The sequence below is a fragment of the Patagioenas fasciata genome, chromosome 1 (genome assembly GCF_037038585.1).
Source record: "Patagioenas fasciata isolate bPatFas1 chromosome 1, bPatFas1.hap1, whole genome shotgun sequence".
In the NCBI taxonomy this organism is placed as follows: Eukaryota; Metazoa; Chordata; class Aves; order Columbiformes; family Columbidae; genus Patagioenas; species Patagioenas fasciata.
This window is the reverse complement of record NC_092520.1, coordinates 183,811,063-183,828,095: the sequence shown is the minus strand read 5'-3', so window position 1 is coordinate 183,828,095 and position 17,033 is coordinate 183,811,063. Positions and strand designations below refer to the sequence as shown.

The 17,033-nt window shown below is 41.0% G+C and overlaps 1 protein-coding gene and 1 long non-coding RNA gene across 2 annotated transcripts in view; both read right to left on the bottom strand.

Annotated features, from left to right (window-relative positions):
- Positions 1-14,052, bottom strand: part of YAF2 (YY1 associated factor 2) — a 34,846-nt gene extending 20,794 nt beyond the window's left edge. The window contains exons 1-2 of the mRNA XM_065854956.2: positions 13,810-14,052; positions 13,527-13,652 (exon numbers count right to left, since the gene is read on the bottom strand). Of these exons, the coding sequence (XP_065711028.1) occupies positions 13,527-13,652; positions 13,810-13,835 (152 nt within the window). The 5' untranslated portion in view covers positions 13,836-14,052. The remainder of the gene's footprint in view (positions 1-13,526; positions 13,653-13,809) is intronic.
- Positions 784-4,085, bottom strand: LOC139826679 (uncharacterized). Its single transcript, XR_011736835.1, has 3 exons — positions 4,013-4,085; positions 3,786-3,915; positions 784-3,655 (listed from the first exon to the last, which is right to left on the bottom strand). It is a non-coding gene; the product is annotated as an uncharacterized lncRNA (long non-coding RNA).
- Positions 14,053-17,033: the final 2,981 nt, after the last annotated feature.

Genomic DNA, 17,033 nt, shown 5'->3' with positions numbered 1-17,033 from the left:
AATCTGATATCCACAGTAATACTCTAATCTCCATTTTTCTAGTTCACAGTCATTACTGAAATCTCAAGAAAAGCTTATCTTTGCATACTTTCTACTTATCATATTCTTCTGAGTCCCTACTCAAATCTGCTTCTCATTTCTCTAACTACTAAGGTCCACATTCTCAAATATATCTTAACACAGTAATTAGCACAATTAATTTAAAAATAAAAAGTTGTTCCTGATCTCCAAAGCAGGTAGATAGATACAGGGAATCAGCTGAAAAGATGTATGATTCTAGAGTAAACAGTTTTTACGACAGACAAAAAGAAGGATATTAAAAGGTGGTTTTAGGGAGAAGATTTTCTAAGTGAAACACTACTCCTGTATCACATATTACTAGGAGAATATCTTCACTTAGGTATGGATGAGTGATTTTTTCAGCATTTATTTCAGTATCTTTTACAGGGTACAGCTACAGTTAAATACTGTAGCAATATTACAGTATGATACACTTCCTGCATGTTTTCTAAATTACATTAATTATGCAAGGTTCTAACCGTAACTTTGTAAAACAGCTTAGACAGCTTTTTACTCTGAAGATCACAGGACAGGTTACAACCAGCAGCTTTGGAATGTAACTTTTCCAGGATGGACGGATGACGGAGATTTAGACGCCAGAAGGTATAAATGGCTCCACAGTGAAAAAATACATATGTATTTCAGAATTCAATTTCTGTTAGAAGTAATACACTAATTTGAAGCAGAAGCTACTAATGTAAATAAACTTTCCTCCCATCAATTATTTTAAATACAATTATATCCTCTCCCTGCCACTGCCATACACTGATAACAAGTTACTTTATAAATATCAAGTAATTGCAATTTCCACTTCATCTGGCACGTTTTCTCTTTTTTTTTTTTTTTCAGAACTCTTTCTGCAAAACAGTTTACAATAACACCCATGATTTTTGCAGCTGTGCCCCTTCCAGAGTCTCTTTTCCCTCCCACTGTAACTGACTTTAACAATAGCAACTTCACCTAACCAGATGGAAAAATTAACAATATATACAGCTACCCCAGTCTTCCTTGTTTTGAGCTGACCTCTGCATGCAAAGAGCTTAACCTCAAGGAGATTTTTTTTTTTTTTTCTTTTTTAAAGACCAGGAATCCATGAAAAGTGTTGGAAGACACTGCAATGGTGTTGACCGCTTTGAATAAAATAAATGGGATCAAATTTAATTTAGCATCATAATCTTATTAACACAGCTTATGAATGCACACATGAAGAATTTCTTAAGAGTCAAAAAATTGATATTTAAGTTCTTTATAATATAGAAAGAAACCAATAGAATAAAGACACGCATACATGCATTAAGTCAACAGAATAACTGTCCTCATGTAATAACTCAGACACTCAACAGCCAATTTGACACAGAGTGAATGGCAGAATCTTATTAAATTTCAAGTAAGAAGAAAAAAATTTAAGTCTTACATTTAGGTCATTCATTCCAGCTTATGCACAGATCTATATTGTTAAGGTGCAAGTACATGCAATCTGGCTATACAGAAGCAAATAAAATTTCCCTACCTTTACCCTATCAATTTCCCCTATTTTTTTTACTGATCTTTCTTCATGCCTCAAGAAGACAATGAATTTTTCAAATGCCAGTTTGACAGTAAACATGAAATATTTTTCAAACTCCAATAGTGGAGGACTCTTTTTGTCAAACGCAAAACACTCATTCCCAAATGGAAAGAATTGTCATGCACTCACACCAACTTTTAATATAACCTTCCACATATTTCCAGATCAGTAGCTACAATGTTTTGACACTCTATTTTCTTCCATCAAGCAATTTTTAAACTAACTTAGCATTTTTTTTTTCTAGAATTGATATGTTAGCAAAATTTGCTTTTTTAAATCACATTTATCTTTTAGCAAACCATCGGCATCTATTCCACAAGCTCTTTGAGCAGCACCTTGGGCAACAAGAGCTTCTAGGTTCTGCCAAAACACACAGGAAAACATACTCCAGAACAAAGGAAACTGCTTTTTTCAACTTCACTAAAAATCCAGCACAATTATCTGTTCTCTTATGATGGCTGATTTTTGTGATCAAGCACAACCACACCACAACTTCTCCTAATGCCCGAGGGGAAGGAAAAAACAAAATAAATCATTTCTGTATAAGCACGTAAGTGATGTTATTTAAAGCAAACAGGAAATCATCAGGAATGCTGTGTATAGTAAGTAGAATTGCAAACGCTGTGGCCAATTAGATCTTGCAAACTGTGGTCTGCACAGAAGCCAGCACTTCATATAATGATGCCACTCCTGATCTTTAGCAGTTGAAGTCACATTATGAAAAACAAAAAATATTTGCTATTACCAGTTCTCGTAATGCAAGTACAATAGTTGCTAGCAATTAAATTAAATCATTAGAAGGAGAAGCTGCCTTTGAATTCTGACAGTAGTTCACGCTGCCTCAGTCATCAGTACTCTATTAAGCTATTCATAGCATAAAAACTACCAGATTAAACTACGTTTAGCTTGCCGTGTCACATGAATATGCTCACACTAATCACCACATAAAGTCATCTTGTGAGAAACTGTCTTTATTTCTACATTGAAGCAGTTCATTGGTAATTTACGTTGCTACCCAAAATTATTTTTTCTCATTACCATCACTTCTGTCATATCCTCGAGTGTTAACAGTACATTACCTTGCCTCTGCAAATAATACAACTGAATAATGATGACAGCGCAAACAATGGAGCTAGTGGTCTGTATGGGAAAACGTAATATAGATCCATATGTATATTGCGGAATAACAATGCCATTTCTACACATCCTACATATATTTGAATTCTAACTTTCAGCTAGTGCTGATTTCCAGTGCGTTCATACTCCTAGCTGGTTTACAGCCTGAATCATTTACTTGGAATTCATCCATTTGGTGCATTTCTAGCAATTCTGTCTTTCAATAAAAGCTGATTCAATTAGAATAGACTTACAAGACCCATATGGTTTTATCAGTCACTGCATAAATGTGCAGAAAACTACCCCTTGAGGCAGTGTCCCTATTTAATCATTCCCTTAAAGGGAATGCCCTATTTTCCAGATGACATTTAACAGATGAGGCCAGCAAGCCTCCTGAAGACAACTGGTACTCTGCACAACAGTCTGCCCTAAGAAGAAATATCCATATCAGGACCTTTAGAAATCCCAAATTTATCTTCATGGATAGCTTTTAAAGCAGCTATCAGATTTTACTTTTCCAACAACCAGTTTTAAGGCTTCAACTTCTTGCACACACTTCCCAGAAATTCTTCCACACATGCCATGAACTGTGGTTCACCAATGCTCTGCATGACAGCTATATTGAAAATATATTGTTTGAGAAGCATATGAGTATCAACCAATTTGTGTTTCCTAGATGACAATGTGCTACATCTGAGCAAGGTTCAGAAAGCTCAGTTTCCTCAACAGTATCCCCCAAGGAGGAAGCATTTGGGACTCTGCAGAGAAGGCAGTGGTTACAGTCCTTTAGACCCCTAGATCCTTGGGATTCATGGCAAAGTGACCTCTCCCAACTTCCAATCCCACAAAGAACTGGATCCTGCAGGCTGCTCCTCTGTCCCCTTCCTGTAGAAACCATGATGCTCCTTGCACCTATGCAAACAAACACACACAAAACTGGAGGCTCATACTGAAGCAGCAGCACGGTTATTGTTGCACAAAAGAGGGTGAATACTTGGCACAGCTCAGTTTGGGATCAAACAGGACAGAGCCTGCTTCTGACCTGTCCTATTTGTTCTGCACTGTGGGTGTGATCTTGCCATATGGTTGCAGCATTCTAGAAACCTCCTCCATACAGAGCCAGCCTCACAAAGATGTCTACCTTGAGTAGGGGAAAAGACTACACACTTTCCCTAAAAAAAAAAAAAAAAAAGAGTCAAGTCTCCATAATGCTCTTCAGCAAAGGTGTATATTCATAGAAAAGGATGCCACATAATCATCAGCACTCACCTTTTCTTTTCCCCTTCTTATTCAATTACAGAACTTCTAGCTCATGACCCAAATCACAGAATTCAGTCATATCTGTAAGAAGCAACTTTCACTGAATGTGCCAAACCAACTTTTTTCAGCTTTTAGAATTAGGAGCTCTATTTTAAAGTAAATTTTAAAACCCCCTCTCATTCACACATTTTCTTCTACAAAGCACTGTCATTTGAACTGTGCAGTTCAGATAAAGCATATTCAAGCATTATGGAAATGTTCAAAGAGATTTTTCCCATTCTAACTTGCTGGAAGTTTGGGACTTGTCAATTGTTCATTTCCTCCTTATCCCACAACTCCTACAAAAGCAAGAAAAACTTTTAGCTAGCATCAAGGTAATATCTTATAGTCTTCAGTCTGACTTCAGATGGAAAGTTTGCCAGCCAAGAGCCTACCAACAACACCCTGCAGCTGAACTCTCCAAGTTCAAGTCTGCTCTACATCAAGGTACCACATACCAGTAGAATGCAATTCACAGAGAACACACAATCCTCAGGATCTCTCTGTCCTACTTAAGCAAGTATAAGTTAATGCATGAAAGCATAAAAAATGAACACTTGGTATTTTGTTCCACTAGCCTACTTCGAAAGTATTTTGTAGCTGACTGTATCAGCCAACGAGACAAGACATCATTTGATACTCTGAGAAAATTTTCTGCAAAGCAAACTGTCCTAACCTGACTTTCAAGATGAAAGGAACAGACACTTGGTATCAAGTTTTAAACAGGAACAGGCATCGTGGGTTGTCACAAAAATAAAGGAAAAATTGTTATATGAAGTCATGAGGCAGAAAATACAACTTCTCATCACTCTACAGGTGATAAAAGAGCTTTCTTCTTACCAGCTTGACTTCTTTTAGCATAGTCTTATTGTAGGTATTTATTCAAATCCCAGTAGCTTTTACACCAGGACACCTAATAATTTTCCCTAGAAAAGACACAGTGAGCAAGAATACCATTGGTGGCACTAAAAACAAAGGTGAAGTTTCCACACACATACAAAAAAAAGCAAAACAAAAAACAACAAACAGCTGAACACATCAAAACATGCACTACTTATGCCCCCTAAGTAAAGTACTTAATAATGGAAACAGAAAGGAGTATATCTATTATGAAACATGGAAAGAAAGCAAATATTGGATGTACCAGATGGCATTAAGGTTTCTTTGCTTCAGTCTCCACACAGAACTTTAATTCCATTTAACCAAATTGAACAAGGGGATACTAGTACAAGTTAGAATAAGAAAAAGACCAGGCTACTGAATGTTATATATCACAGCGAATAACATCTAATGAAATTCACCCTCCAAAAGATACTGTTTAGAGAACTACCAGAAGATGGAAGAAGTCAACAAGTACTGCAAAAGAGGAGAAAAAAAAAAAAAAGAAAAAAAGAAAGGCAAATCACATGGTGGGCAAATACAAACATAGGAAGTAGTAGCTGACTCAGTCTAACTCAAATTTCAGAAGGATCCTAGAACAAAATTATTTAACAATTGGGAGCATTAAAGGATAAAGCCGATTGGCTTGCCACAGCCTAGTTTCTCTCTTTAATGGACTAATTGCCCTAGTGACTAGGAGAAAAGCAATACACATCCCAAAGCTTGACTTGAGACACAATCAAAAATACATTCTCCCAGTAAAGCTAGGCTATGATTGGGACAAAGATGTTGCAGAATGAAGTTCAAAATTATGGTTTGCTTTCAATAGTTCTCAACCACCAGCTATAGATGTATGATAGCATTTAGAATGAGGTTTTAGAGGTACTCTATTTAATATTCTTCATCTTGCTTTAGACAAAGAAATATGGAATACAACAAGCAAACAGCACCATGCTGAAAGGTGGTTAGAACTATCTGCCAAGATCACCTTGAGTAAAGACTCAAAAAATCAAAATTCTGAAATCCAAGTAAGACAGCATAAAACACCACAGACCCTCATGATTGCATAAAAAAAGCCCTGCTGAAGTAACAATAATACACAAAAGGACACCAGACTGCACCAGACCAAGTAGATGACAAGGCACAGAGAAGCCAACATCATGGTAATATTGCACAAAAAGAAAATCCTCATTCAAGGAAGTACCAACATCAGACATAATGATTTAGCAGGACTCTGGAAAAGCACCGGTCCACTAAACCTTATACTAGAAATTACTCAGCTGAAGGTCAGTCCTCATTTTGGGGTACCACTGTAAGAAACAGGTGCATCAACCGAAGAGCCAAGAATAAAGAATCATGATATAAACTGAAGAAGACTACAACCTATAAGAAAGGACTGCTAAAATTTTGTTTCTGTAAGAAAGACTTGGAGAGAAAAAGCGGGTGAACATGAAAACCCAATAACCAAAGAACTACAAATACAGCGGGTAAATCACTGGGATAGGGGGAGTATAAACCAACTTATCTTACTGAACAGAAAGGTTAAGTGTCTGGAAAAACATCATGGGTAAAAGCACTATAAATAAGCTGCCTAAAGGGGTTACAGTCTCCTTCACTGGAGACCTGCTAGAACAAAGATTATGTTAGAAGTTGCCCAGGTTTACTGATCCTCTTTCAACAGGGAAGAGGGTCTAATTCACTAGAAGACTTTTTCCATCCTCAGTTCCTAGGGCAACACAGATAAGCCAAACAAGATGTTAACCTCCTTAGAACCACCCCTATAGTGAACTCAAATGTATTCAAAGCTTTTAGTAACTGTGGAAAACAAATGCTAATGTATTTTACTTGGCTTTGGTACAATGCAGCTGAACAAGTCATTCTTGACTGGCAGAACCTACCTCTGACTCTGCAGTGCCCATTAACAAAGGTGGCTTTCTAAAGAGCGAATCTTCTAAATACATTATCAGATCTGAATCTTGGAAAGAGAGGGCTAACAAGTTTTTATTCCTGTTCAGCAGCTCTGACATAATTTGTTATCATAGGAGGGGACGAGAGAAAGTTTATAGAAAGTTATAAGTTTCTTTCTGCTCCCTTTTGTTTCTTTAATTACATAAGGTATTTATATACAGTAGGCCAGGACACAATGACAGCTACCTGAATTTCTGACCAAAGATGACTGTTGATAAAACTACTGTTTTCAATATGATGCAAAAAGAAACAGCTAAGCTAGCTTTAAATCAACTATCATAGTTTGATCAAACAGGCCCTACCAGGTCTTAGCCCAACGTCAAGTGAAATATTGTTCATTTTGTTCTGGAGACATTGCATTAAAAAAGGGATGAAACAGCCAACCAAACAACCAAGCTGCTGCAACAGACATGAGGAAAGAGTTGTAGAAAAAAATCCCAAACAAACATCAAACCAAAAACATCAAGTTCATGCTTAAAAAAAAAGCATATTTTGTCACGGGCTCTTTAGAGTAATGGATTAAAATATCTGTCAGATTCAAAACTACAAAGGTTTAACAACAGAATTAACCTTAAAAAAAACAACAACAACAAAAACAATGACACAACCTACTTATGTAGCCTTTCTAAAACACAAGCTTTATCTTCTTTTGATAGGGTGACCATTGCTTTCTCTGTTGCACATACAAGCTACACCTATCAACAGCATCTAACAGAGCCACTCCAGTCAATAAAAATTACTTCACGGTTTTATATGGAAAAAACAAATCTAATTCAAGTTGCTGTGTGCAATATTCTTCAGTTTCACTGTATTTTTCAGAGAAAAATCACTCCTAAATAAATTACCTAATAATTACAAAGGTTACTTAAAAAACTCTTTTTAAAAATAAGACTGGAAGCCCAGAATGACTAGATTACCTGATGTCTACCTACAGAGCAAAAGGGAATTATCTATACATGCTTCTCAGAATTTAATATTTAAGCTGAAACATAACGTGTATTACAGAGCTTAGTAAAGTATGGATTATATATGACTTTTCCACTCACTTCATTCCTGCAAATATTTCCTCCCCAAAACTACCACAAGTAACAAACCGCTCTCCAGCCTGTTAAGCTTGATTCAATCGTGTATTTGTAAAATCAGCATGACAGGCGGTTCTTCCTTTTCTCCTTCACAACCTTACCCTGACACACGCATGCGCATGTGCACACCCAGAGGCTGCACGCTGGAAGGCAGAAGAGAGTCCTTAACAAGCTGTTGTAAAACAGACATGTTAAACCAGATATACAAGATAAGTACCAACTCTCTGTCCTGAGCAGTACTGCATTTCAACAGAAATAAAAATACCAGATTTGGTTAAATGTAACTGATTCGTGCTTATAAACATCCAGATGGTACATGACTAAACAAATTGCACATATTTGCTGAAGAAAAATGACCTTGATATCCAAGTTAAAAAATTAAACATTTTATTTATGCTTTGTAAGGCATAAAACAAATGCATGACAGCTTTGAGTAGAGACCTGCATCTCATATTTAGGAGACTGTCAGACATGCTTACAAAATACATGCACGTACTGAATGTCCACAGGCACAATTTAGCACAGACCAAATATCAAGCAAGTGTAGAAAGACAGCATCCCAGTTCCTTATACCTCAGACACTTCTGTCTGGTGTGATTTAAAGTTGGCTTTTCATTGCTTAGGCTGGAAGGAAAGGAACAATCCCTTAATGCAGATTAACAGAGCATAGGAGACAGAAGCCATGCCCCCCATTCAGCACGTTATACCTGTCTCTGCTTCAGCAGTACAGAATGTGAAGAGGTATAGATCCCCAATAGACAGAAATTCATCCTGACTTGAGATTACTTTCTCATTCTGGCTACAAATTTCAGGGGTTATTTTATGTAAGTGACACTGCATATAGTAGCTTGTCCAACATGTATCAGAGGAATATCTAAAAAAACCCAACCAACAACAACAAAAAACCCCAAACAAAACTTCACAGAAGTCATTTGTACTTGTTGTTTAACCTGTTTAATCTCCCTCCTTCTTTCCCCTGGCCAAAAGAAAAAATACTTTGGGCTTGAATAGTGTGCACTAGGTCTCATAGATTCATACAAAAAATTAAGTTTTTACTGAATTCAAAGCAAGCAATAAAAGTAGTTCTAAAAACCAAAATGAAATAAAATCACAACAAGCATAAAGTAGTTACATCTTTGTACAACAATCCTTCTCCTGTTATTAGCTAAGAGAATACTATTAGCAAAAATATCATTTAAAATTCTGCCCTTTTTCCTAACTTGAATATCACAGAATGCTACTGACTCTGGAAAGGGGAAATTGATCATATACCCAGTTCCTTTTTTTTTTTTATTTTTTCCTTTACTTACACAGCAAAATATCATTTCAAAGTTTAAAAAGCCAGATATGCAGTTCCTCCTCTAGCTCTGACTACACTCCCCTGGATGCTCATCCTTCACACTGAACAGAGAAGTGGTTTGACACAGCACGGAAAAATAAAGGGACCCTGCAACTAGAGAGCAGACCACAATATGAATGTATAACCACAGTAAGAAAAGCAAAGTGACAGGTATTTTTAAATCTGGATGCTGTCACTAACAGAATAACAGGAGTGTTAATATGATCTGAAGAAGATGGAGCAGAGAGGTGATGGAACAGTAATGCACATCCCTTCAGAGAAAACGCTGGTTGTCTTGTGTACTTCTTGCCAGCAAGACTGGAACTCTGAACCCTCACCTTTACAGCACATCTAAATTACAACGACTAACCATGTTAGGGGGCAAGAAAAAAAAAAAAACAAACAAACCAAACACCTATTAAAGGACAGACGAACTGGGAGCAAATACTTTCTGTAGTAAGGTCTGTCCCAGGATCCAGCCCAATCCTTGAAGGTCAAACCAGTCTTGGTGTATTCCTGATTCAGATAGTGCCATGAAAAGCAAAAGGATGGAAGGAAGGCAGACAGAAAGACAGACATAAAGACAGACAAGAAATGGCAGTGTCCCCATAGAGGCAACATTCTTTCGGCAAAGTAGCAATTGTGAGAGTCAGACCAAATTTGGCAACCCCACTATAACCTCTCCAGAGGCCAGATAATTCCATTCTGGGTATTCAGCATAATGTCATTGCCACTGCTGCTTTTACAGTGATGCTGGTCTGGGCTTTTTCAGTGTTCTAGCAATTACTTCACTTTTCTGTACAACACAAGTGACAGAAGGTAAATGATGATTTTCAAGTGTTTACGTCTCAGCAAAACTTAAACAATTTAATGGGGCAAGGAAATCAAACCACTTATTTAGCCTAAGGGCTCTTCCTCTTACCAAACTTCAATGGCTTTTACAAACAATAGAGCTTCTCAGAGATCATACAAATTCTTTATCACGGAAACTGTTAGGCAACTTAAATACAGAGTTCATTACCAGTTCGCTGTATAACACAGTACATTAGGGTTCTATTCAGCATTTCTTAGTCGTGCTCCTGCTGAAGTTCTTTAGAAGATTTACCCAAGTAAGGAATGATTATTACAGCCCTAGGTTCCTTACGTTTATACAACATCTTTAATCTAGAAAGATTTTAAAACGTTTTAAAGGTCACATACAGAAAATTACTATATTCAGTACAGTCTCCTATCAAGGGGAACATAGTAATTTCTCAGTACCCAAGCAACAATACAGAACAATTTAGGTTAGAAAGTAAATAAGAAATACATGTCTACAGGGAGAATTTAGATCCTCAGTGACATTATAAATTAAACTCTGGCAACAGTTCTACAGTAAAAGGTACAGGGATTTCCAGCTGGCAGATAGCATCTTAGTTTTACATCTGACTCGTGGCGCATCCAACTGGCACCACGCTGGGGCACTCCCTCAGTACTAACCCAGCAAAAAAAGGGCCACCACCTTGGGAATCAGTTACACCACTTCTTGCAGCAGTCAGGATTTCTCCTGGACATCTCCCACTAAAGCACAGCCCAGTTTAACCATTCAAGGTGACGCTGTCACGGACAAAGCTAATTTAACGCCATAATAGAATCTGCTTTGAAAATTCAGCCTAGAAGTATATTGAAATATAATCACAAAGTCATAAGAATTATTTCCACTAATCTTAACAATTCCACCAGTTGTTAAAGATCATAATCCATGCCTAGCCTCTGGCATAAAAGATTATTCTTTCAGAGAGAAGAAATTATTCAGCAGTGAAAACACTCACAAACCCTACCACACATCTGAAAATATTTCTCTAAAGTTAACTGCACATTATTAGTATAAAAAATACAACTGTTTTAATCCACTCTGTGCCTAATTTCCAGTTGCCTTCAAAACCAACAAACACAACTATGGTTGCATGTTTTTACATCTGCAAATCTGGTCACATTTAGTGAATTTTAACATGCAGATGAAGACATTAAATTGTGTACCGCAAAGACAGGGATTTCTCTAACTAAAACAAAAAACAGTGCTTTACAGTATACTATACACAAAGCTCCCATCAGTAAAAAAATGCAGTAGAAATTTTGAAGTAAGAACCACTGCACTCTAAGAGCTGTGCTGAGGCATCAACTTAATCTAGCATTAAGCTTCACAATGGAAGACTGAAAAGAAAAAAATGCATTCACAAGGTCATCAAAACACCATTCTATTGTTATTCTGACCAACACTGATGAAAAACATTTTGTTGCATGGGCAGTACCAGCAAATGTTTTAACAAGGCCCCAATTTGGTCTCTTGGACTCCAGCTCCTTAAAAAAAAAAATCCACCCAAATGGCCTTTTGTGTCTCTTTGGCACCCTAATGATTCTCTCCATAGACACAAAGGTTTACTTACTGGCTCAAATCTAATTTCAGAGTTGGAGCCCAAAACTGCCTGACCTAAAACCTCAACCTGTATTTACCTCATGTCGTGTGTAAATCCTGGACTTCACAAGCATGTGAACATGCAACTCATTTAAACCCTATGGAAAAAAGAAACCCATAAACCTACCCAGCTACGCATTGTTTCAGAGTTTAAGTAGACAAACAAAAATCAATGTATCAACTAGAGCTCTGCATACCAGATCACTGTGGAAGAGAAACTGGAAATAAAATAAATTTTTTTTAAAAATACTTTTTTGCTAAAATATTTTAAAATTTTGAAATATTCAAGCAAGGAAAAAGGAAGGCCATGATAACATAGTTTTCTCAGGACTGTTTATTTTTTCCACAGTTGCTTAGGTTTTTTAAGCTTTAGTGCTTTTATCCAACTGAGTCTGCAGTGCAACAAAACGTAATTTTAAACTGACTCTGCCTATCAAACTGACTGGAAGTTAAAGAGGCTTTATTTGTGCTGTTTTAAAGCTTTTGCATTCATTATTTCAGCAGTATTACTTTGCTGAAATAAAATACTGATCTGTACACATCTATCTGCGGTATAAATACAATGCCATTGTTATAACTGGACACCTCTCAGCACATTTAGCTCACTGATTTCTTCGGTTAAAGAAGAAAAATTAAAGAAATCAACTAGTATTCAAACCTGAAGTTATGACAAGTCCTTTCAACATTCATTCCAGTTTTCAGAAGTCTACAAAATCATCTCTAGAGAGAAAGATGAATCTCTTTTTTTGTCAAGTATTTGCACTCAGCCTTGCACTTACAATTTCAAACATGTAACATTTGTTGCAAGTCATATTTGGTGCTGCTTTGAAGGATATCTGTAATGTAATTGGTGCTTTTGATAGGATTGCAACTTCTATTACCACTTAAACTTCTCTTGCTGACGCGATTAACCCATAGGTATGATAACTGTAACAAAGGATTCTTTAGCAATATTCTCTTTGGTTAGCTCGCAAGCCTACAAGTGCACTCCTGTTGGTTTTATAAAACTTCCATTCCCCAAGCATGCACATTTAGGCCACAATACTGAAAAACACCGGCAGGCGCAGGAAACAGGTAATCCACCGCAAGCAGTGACAGGGTCACAGAGACAAGGGTCTCCTGGGAAGTCACCAATACACAGGGTGGCACTTCCATACGGCGCAATTCAGCTAATCAGCAACCCCTCCCCAAACTGCCAGTGGTTATTATCCACCCCTGCAGCCCCAGAAACCTGCACACTGATGCTCGGTGATGAAAAGCAAATTGAAAAAATAAAATTTTTAAACGGAGTATTTATAAGGCCAAGTCGAACTCACAGAAAAAAAAAAATAGTTTAAAGCAAAAAAAAAAAAAAAAAAAACCAACAACAACAAACAAAAAACCAAACCCCACAAAGCAAAAAACATTAAATGGTGTGTTAGCAGGCACGCCCCAAGGGATGGCTCTTGGTGCGAGGGGCACGGCCTCTCCGGGGTTAGGCTGTGCAGGCAATTACGCCCTTCCTGGTATTTATAATTTCTCTATCCACACACGCTGGCGCAGCGTTCCCGGCTCGGGGCGCGTTCAGCGGGGAGCCCCGGTAAACGTGACCCGGTTCCTGTCACAGCCGCCCACCTTCACACCCCGGGGCGCCGGGAAGCCGCCCAGCGGCTCCTCCCGGCCCCGATTCCTGTCACAGCCGCCCCCCCTCGCTCCCCGGGAGGCCGCCCAACGACCACCCCTCCGCCCCCGCTTCCCCTTCAGCCGCCGCCGGCGACCCACCGTGTGGAGGTGCCCTTCCTCACGTCGCACATCATGCACTTGAAGGCCTCGGCGCTGTTGCGGAAGGTGCAGACGCTGCAGTCCCAGTAGCCCTCGTCCGAGGAAGGTTTCGGCTGCCGCTTCGGCCTGTGGAGACACACGCGCGCCAGGGGCAACACCGGGCGCGACGCCCTCACGCCGCCGCTGCCCCCCCGGGGGCGCCCGCCGGGCGCCATCGCCTCCGCGCACCCGGGCGCCGCGGAGCGGGCCCGGGGAAATGAGGAGGCGCCGCCGCTGCCCCTACCTGGTCGGGCTCTTCTTGTCTCCCATGCCGGCTCCAGACGCGTCCCCGGCCTGGCCCCGGCGCGGCCCTTTGTGTGTTTGTCAATAAGGAGGAGCGCGGGGGGTCTCTCGGCTCTAACGGGGACCCAGGGAGGAGGAGCCGCCGCCGCAACCTCCAGCTGTCGGGGAAACTCCTGCCGCCGCCGCTGCCCCCTCCCCCCTCACGTGTCCCCCCGCCGCCAACCAGCGGCCGCCCGCAGGCCGCGGCGCCCGGCGGGCCGCGCACGGCGGCAGGTTCGCAAGCGCCGGCGGCTCGGGCGCTGCGAGTCGGGCACGGCGGGGCCGGGGTGCCGCGGGGGCTGCTGGGGGCGGCGGGAGCGGAGGGAGCGGAGGGGCGGGGGGAGCCGCGGCGTGGTCGGCGGGCCCGGCGCTGAGGGGGGCGGCGCGGCGGAGAGAGGGGGCCGGCGCCGAGGGGCGGCCCCGGCAGCGGTTGGCGTGCGAGCGCCCTGCGGCCATTGTCCTGACGGGGAGCGGGGACGGACCGCTCCGGGGCGCATGGAGGCCTTCCGTGCGCCGGGTCAGGCCGGGCGGGCTGCGGCGGCTGGGCGGGCCCACGGGCTGGGGGCTTGCGTGGGGCCGGGCGGGGAGGAACGTCCCTGGGATCTCTGCACGCCGGGCGGAGCGGGCGGCCGGGGCCCGGCGGGCAGGCCTGGGCCGAGGCAGGCCGCGGGCAGCCGGAGCGGTGCGGGCCGGGGGCTCGGCGGGGGTGCAGCCGCGGAGCCGGCGGAGGGTTGTCCCCGGCCGGGAGGCGTGAGGTCGTGTTGGGCAGAACGGGCCGACCGGGTGATTTAAACTGGCCCGCACGGCTTTCCCCCGGGAAGCTGCTTTTCTGTATCACAGGGTATTGCTTGCAGTAGCGTCTAGGTTGCCTTGTTCTCCTTCCCAAAGAAATTGCTGCAGGTTGTGCTTTACAGCAAGAGGGAAACGGGCAAAAAAATAAACACAGTGTTCTGCTTAGAAACCTTGGTCTAAACCAGCCTGTTCCCCGGAGGTGGGTGGAGAAGATGATGGGTACAATACAAAACCAGGAGAGAGCGGTGTTACCTGGTACCTGTGTGCAGTGCAGTGCTTTGGCACTTTTAAAGTTTACAAGTACAATGTGGTTCACGTGCAGCATAGCAACGTTAAACAAAACACTAGTGTTTGTTACCTGTATTGTCTTAGTGCACAGGAGCCCCAGTCGCAGCCTAGGATGCCATTTTGCAAGATGCTGTACAAACAGAACAAAGAGCACATGTCCTTAGGACGTAACAAAAGACGGCAGTTAGACTCAGGTAGATGGCAGAGCGCAAACAATGAGATTATATTGGTCAGCATCATAGTGGTCAAAGCTATTTTTGCTGCATGGTCTTTGTCGAGAAATGGTGTGATTTCGAGAACAAAATATGCCCCAGGGGAAGTTTACCCAAGTGTGTGAAAAAGCATAACTAAAGATGTAGATGTCTTTGAAAATCTAGCAAGTGAACAATGGAGAAACTTTCTGAATCTAAAGGCAAAGTTGTCAAAAAGAATTTCAGCTAGAAATGCTGGGGTATGATGAAGAAAAGGAAAATGTAGTAAAGTGCTTGACATCATCTTAGGGAAGTTGGGCCATTTACAATTATGGAAACATACTAATACTTCTCCAAGGTTCACAGTTTTCTGTGTCTCTTCTGTACACCAGCAACTGGAAGCCTGTGTAGTATTTCCTGCTTGTGGTTGGTCATTTAGCCTGATTTCTTTCTGCATTCACATCCTGCTTCCAGAATTGTAATTTTCCCTGCCTTCTGTTTTTGTTTTTTTTTTTCTATATTTGCTTTTTTCCTTTCTTCCTCTATTGCAATTTTATTCTTCTCTTTTTATATTTCTCATAGAGCCTTCTGTAAATTATGAGTAAAATGTATGGATTGCACATCTGAGGACAGGCCACACCAGGTGGAGACAGCTGGCCCAGGTTAATTTGTATTTAGTTAGACATGAACTAGATGCCGAGATCCAACCCCTAGCAGGGAGAAGCAAGCTCCTGCACAAGGTGATTGATCTGTTGCTAGGACAAGCAAATTTTTATCTATGGAGACCATTTCTCCCAGTTGACTATAAAGAGAGCTTTGCACTAGTAGTCCAGAACTGGACATCTACCCTTTAAAATTACAGAATTAAGTGAGCTGACTCAGCTGTGCTTGAACCTCACGCTACGTAGAAATCTGTGGACAGGATGCAATAGTGAAACCTGTCTCCTTGTGCACTTTTCCACAGTGCACTCTTGCTAATGTATAAATAAACATTTCCCCACTTTCAGAAGCAATTATTTTGAAACAGACTCTTTCTTGTAACCTCTCCTGGGTCACAGCATGCTTTTTCCATACTGATTGTGAGAAACAAAACAGAACTTCCACTGATGGTTACAAAACACTGCGATATGTTGCAGTCCCATAGGAACCATTCTTGCAGAGAACCATTTCTAATCAGCAGAGGGAATTGCAACTGCCAGCCACAAATGCTATCCCTAACAGCCAAGTAATCTTTCTGGCTGTCGTGTTCCAGACCTTCTGTTGTGTGGCCATCACCCAAACCACTGTGCTTAAAAATGGTGGTGTTTTCCCAGCAGCATTGAGCCTATGTCCCACTGAACTCTCAACTAATCCTTACTTTGGGAGCTGAAAGGTGATTCAGATGGTGCATTCAAAAGTTCAGTTAGATGGGTCACAGTGCCCATGGGTCTGTGCAAGGATGCGTCTCAATCCCGAGTAACAACAAAGAGGAAAGAAGGGCTATTTCAAATAGCACTAGAGAACACCAGTGAAAGTACTGAGCCATCCCATGTCACCTCTGCAACAGAAACAGTGGTGGAAAGCATCTTTTAGAAGCAATGCAGAAAAGCACATTGAAGAGGTGCGTGTAATAGTCAAATGCTTAACCAAGAGATTTAGGAGGACTTTGCTACAAGCTGACAAAAGTTAAGAATTTCATAGCCAGAATTTTGTCATCCAGTGATATTCATGTGACCCCAGAAAAGTCATCTTTCTTCTGCTGAATATTTGTGTGACACATTACCTAGACTGAATGACAAAGTTGATGGCATCAGTATTGGCAATCTTTAAAAAAATGTTTCAGGGGAAGAAAGGGAATGAATGAGCCCTCATTTTTAATTCCCTTAGTTTTAAGTTTGATTTCATCTAGAAGTATTGTTGTTCTGCAATCATTATT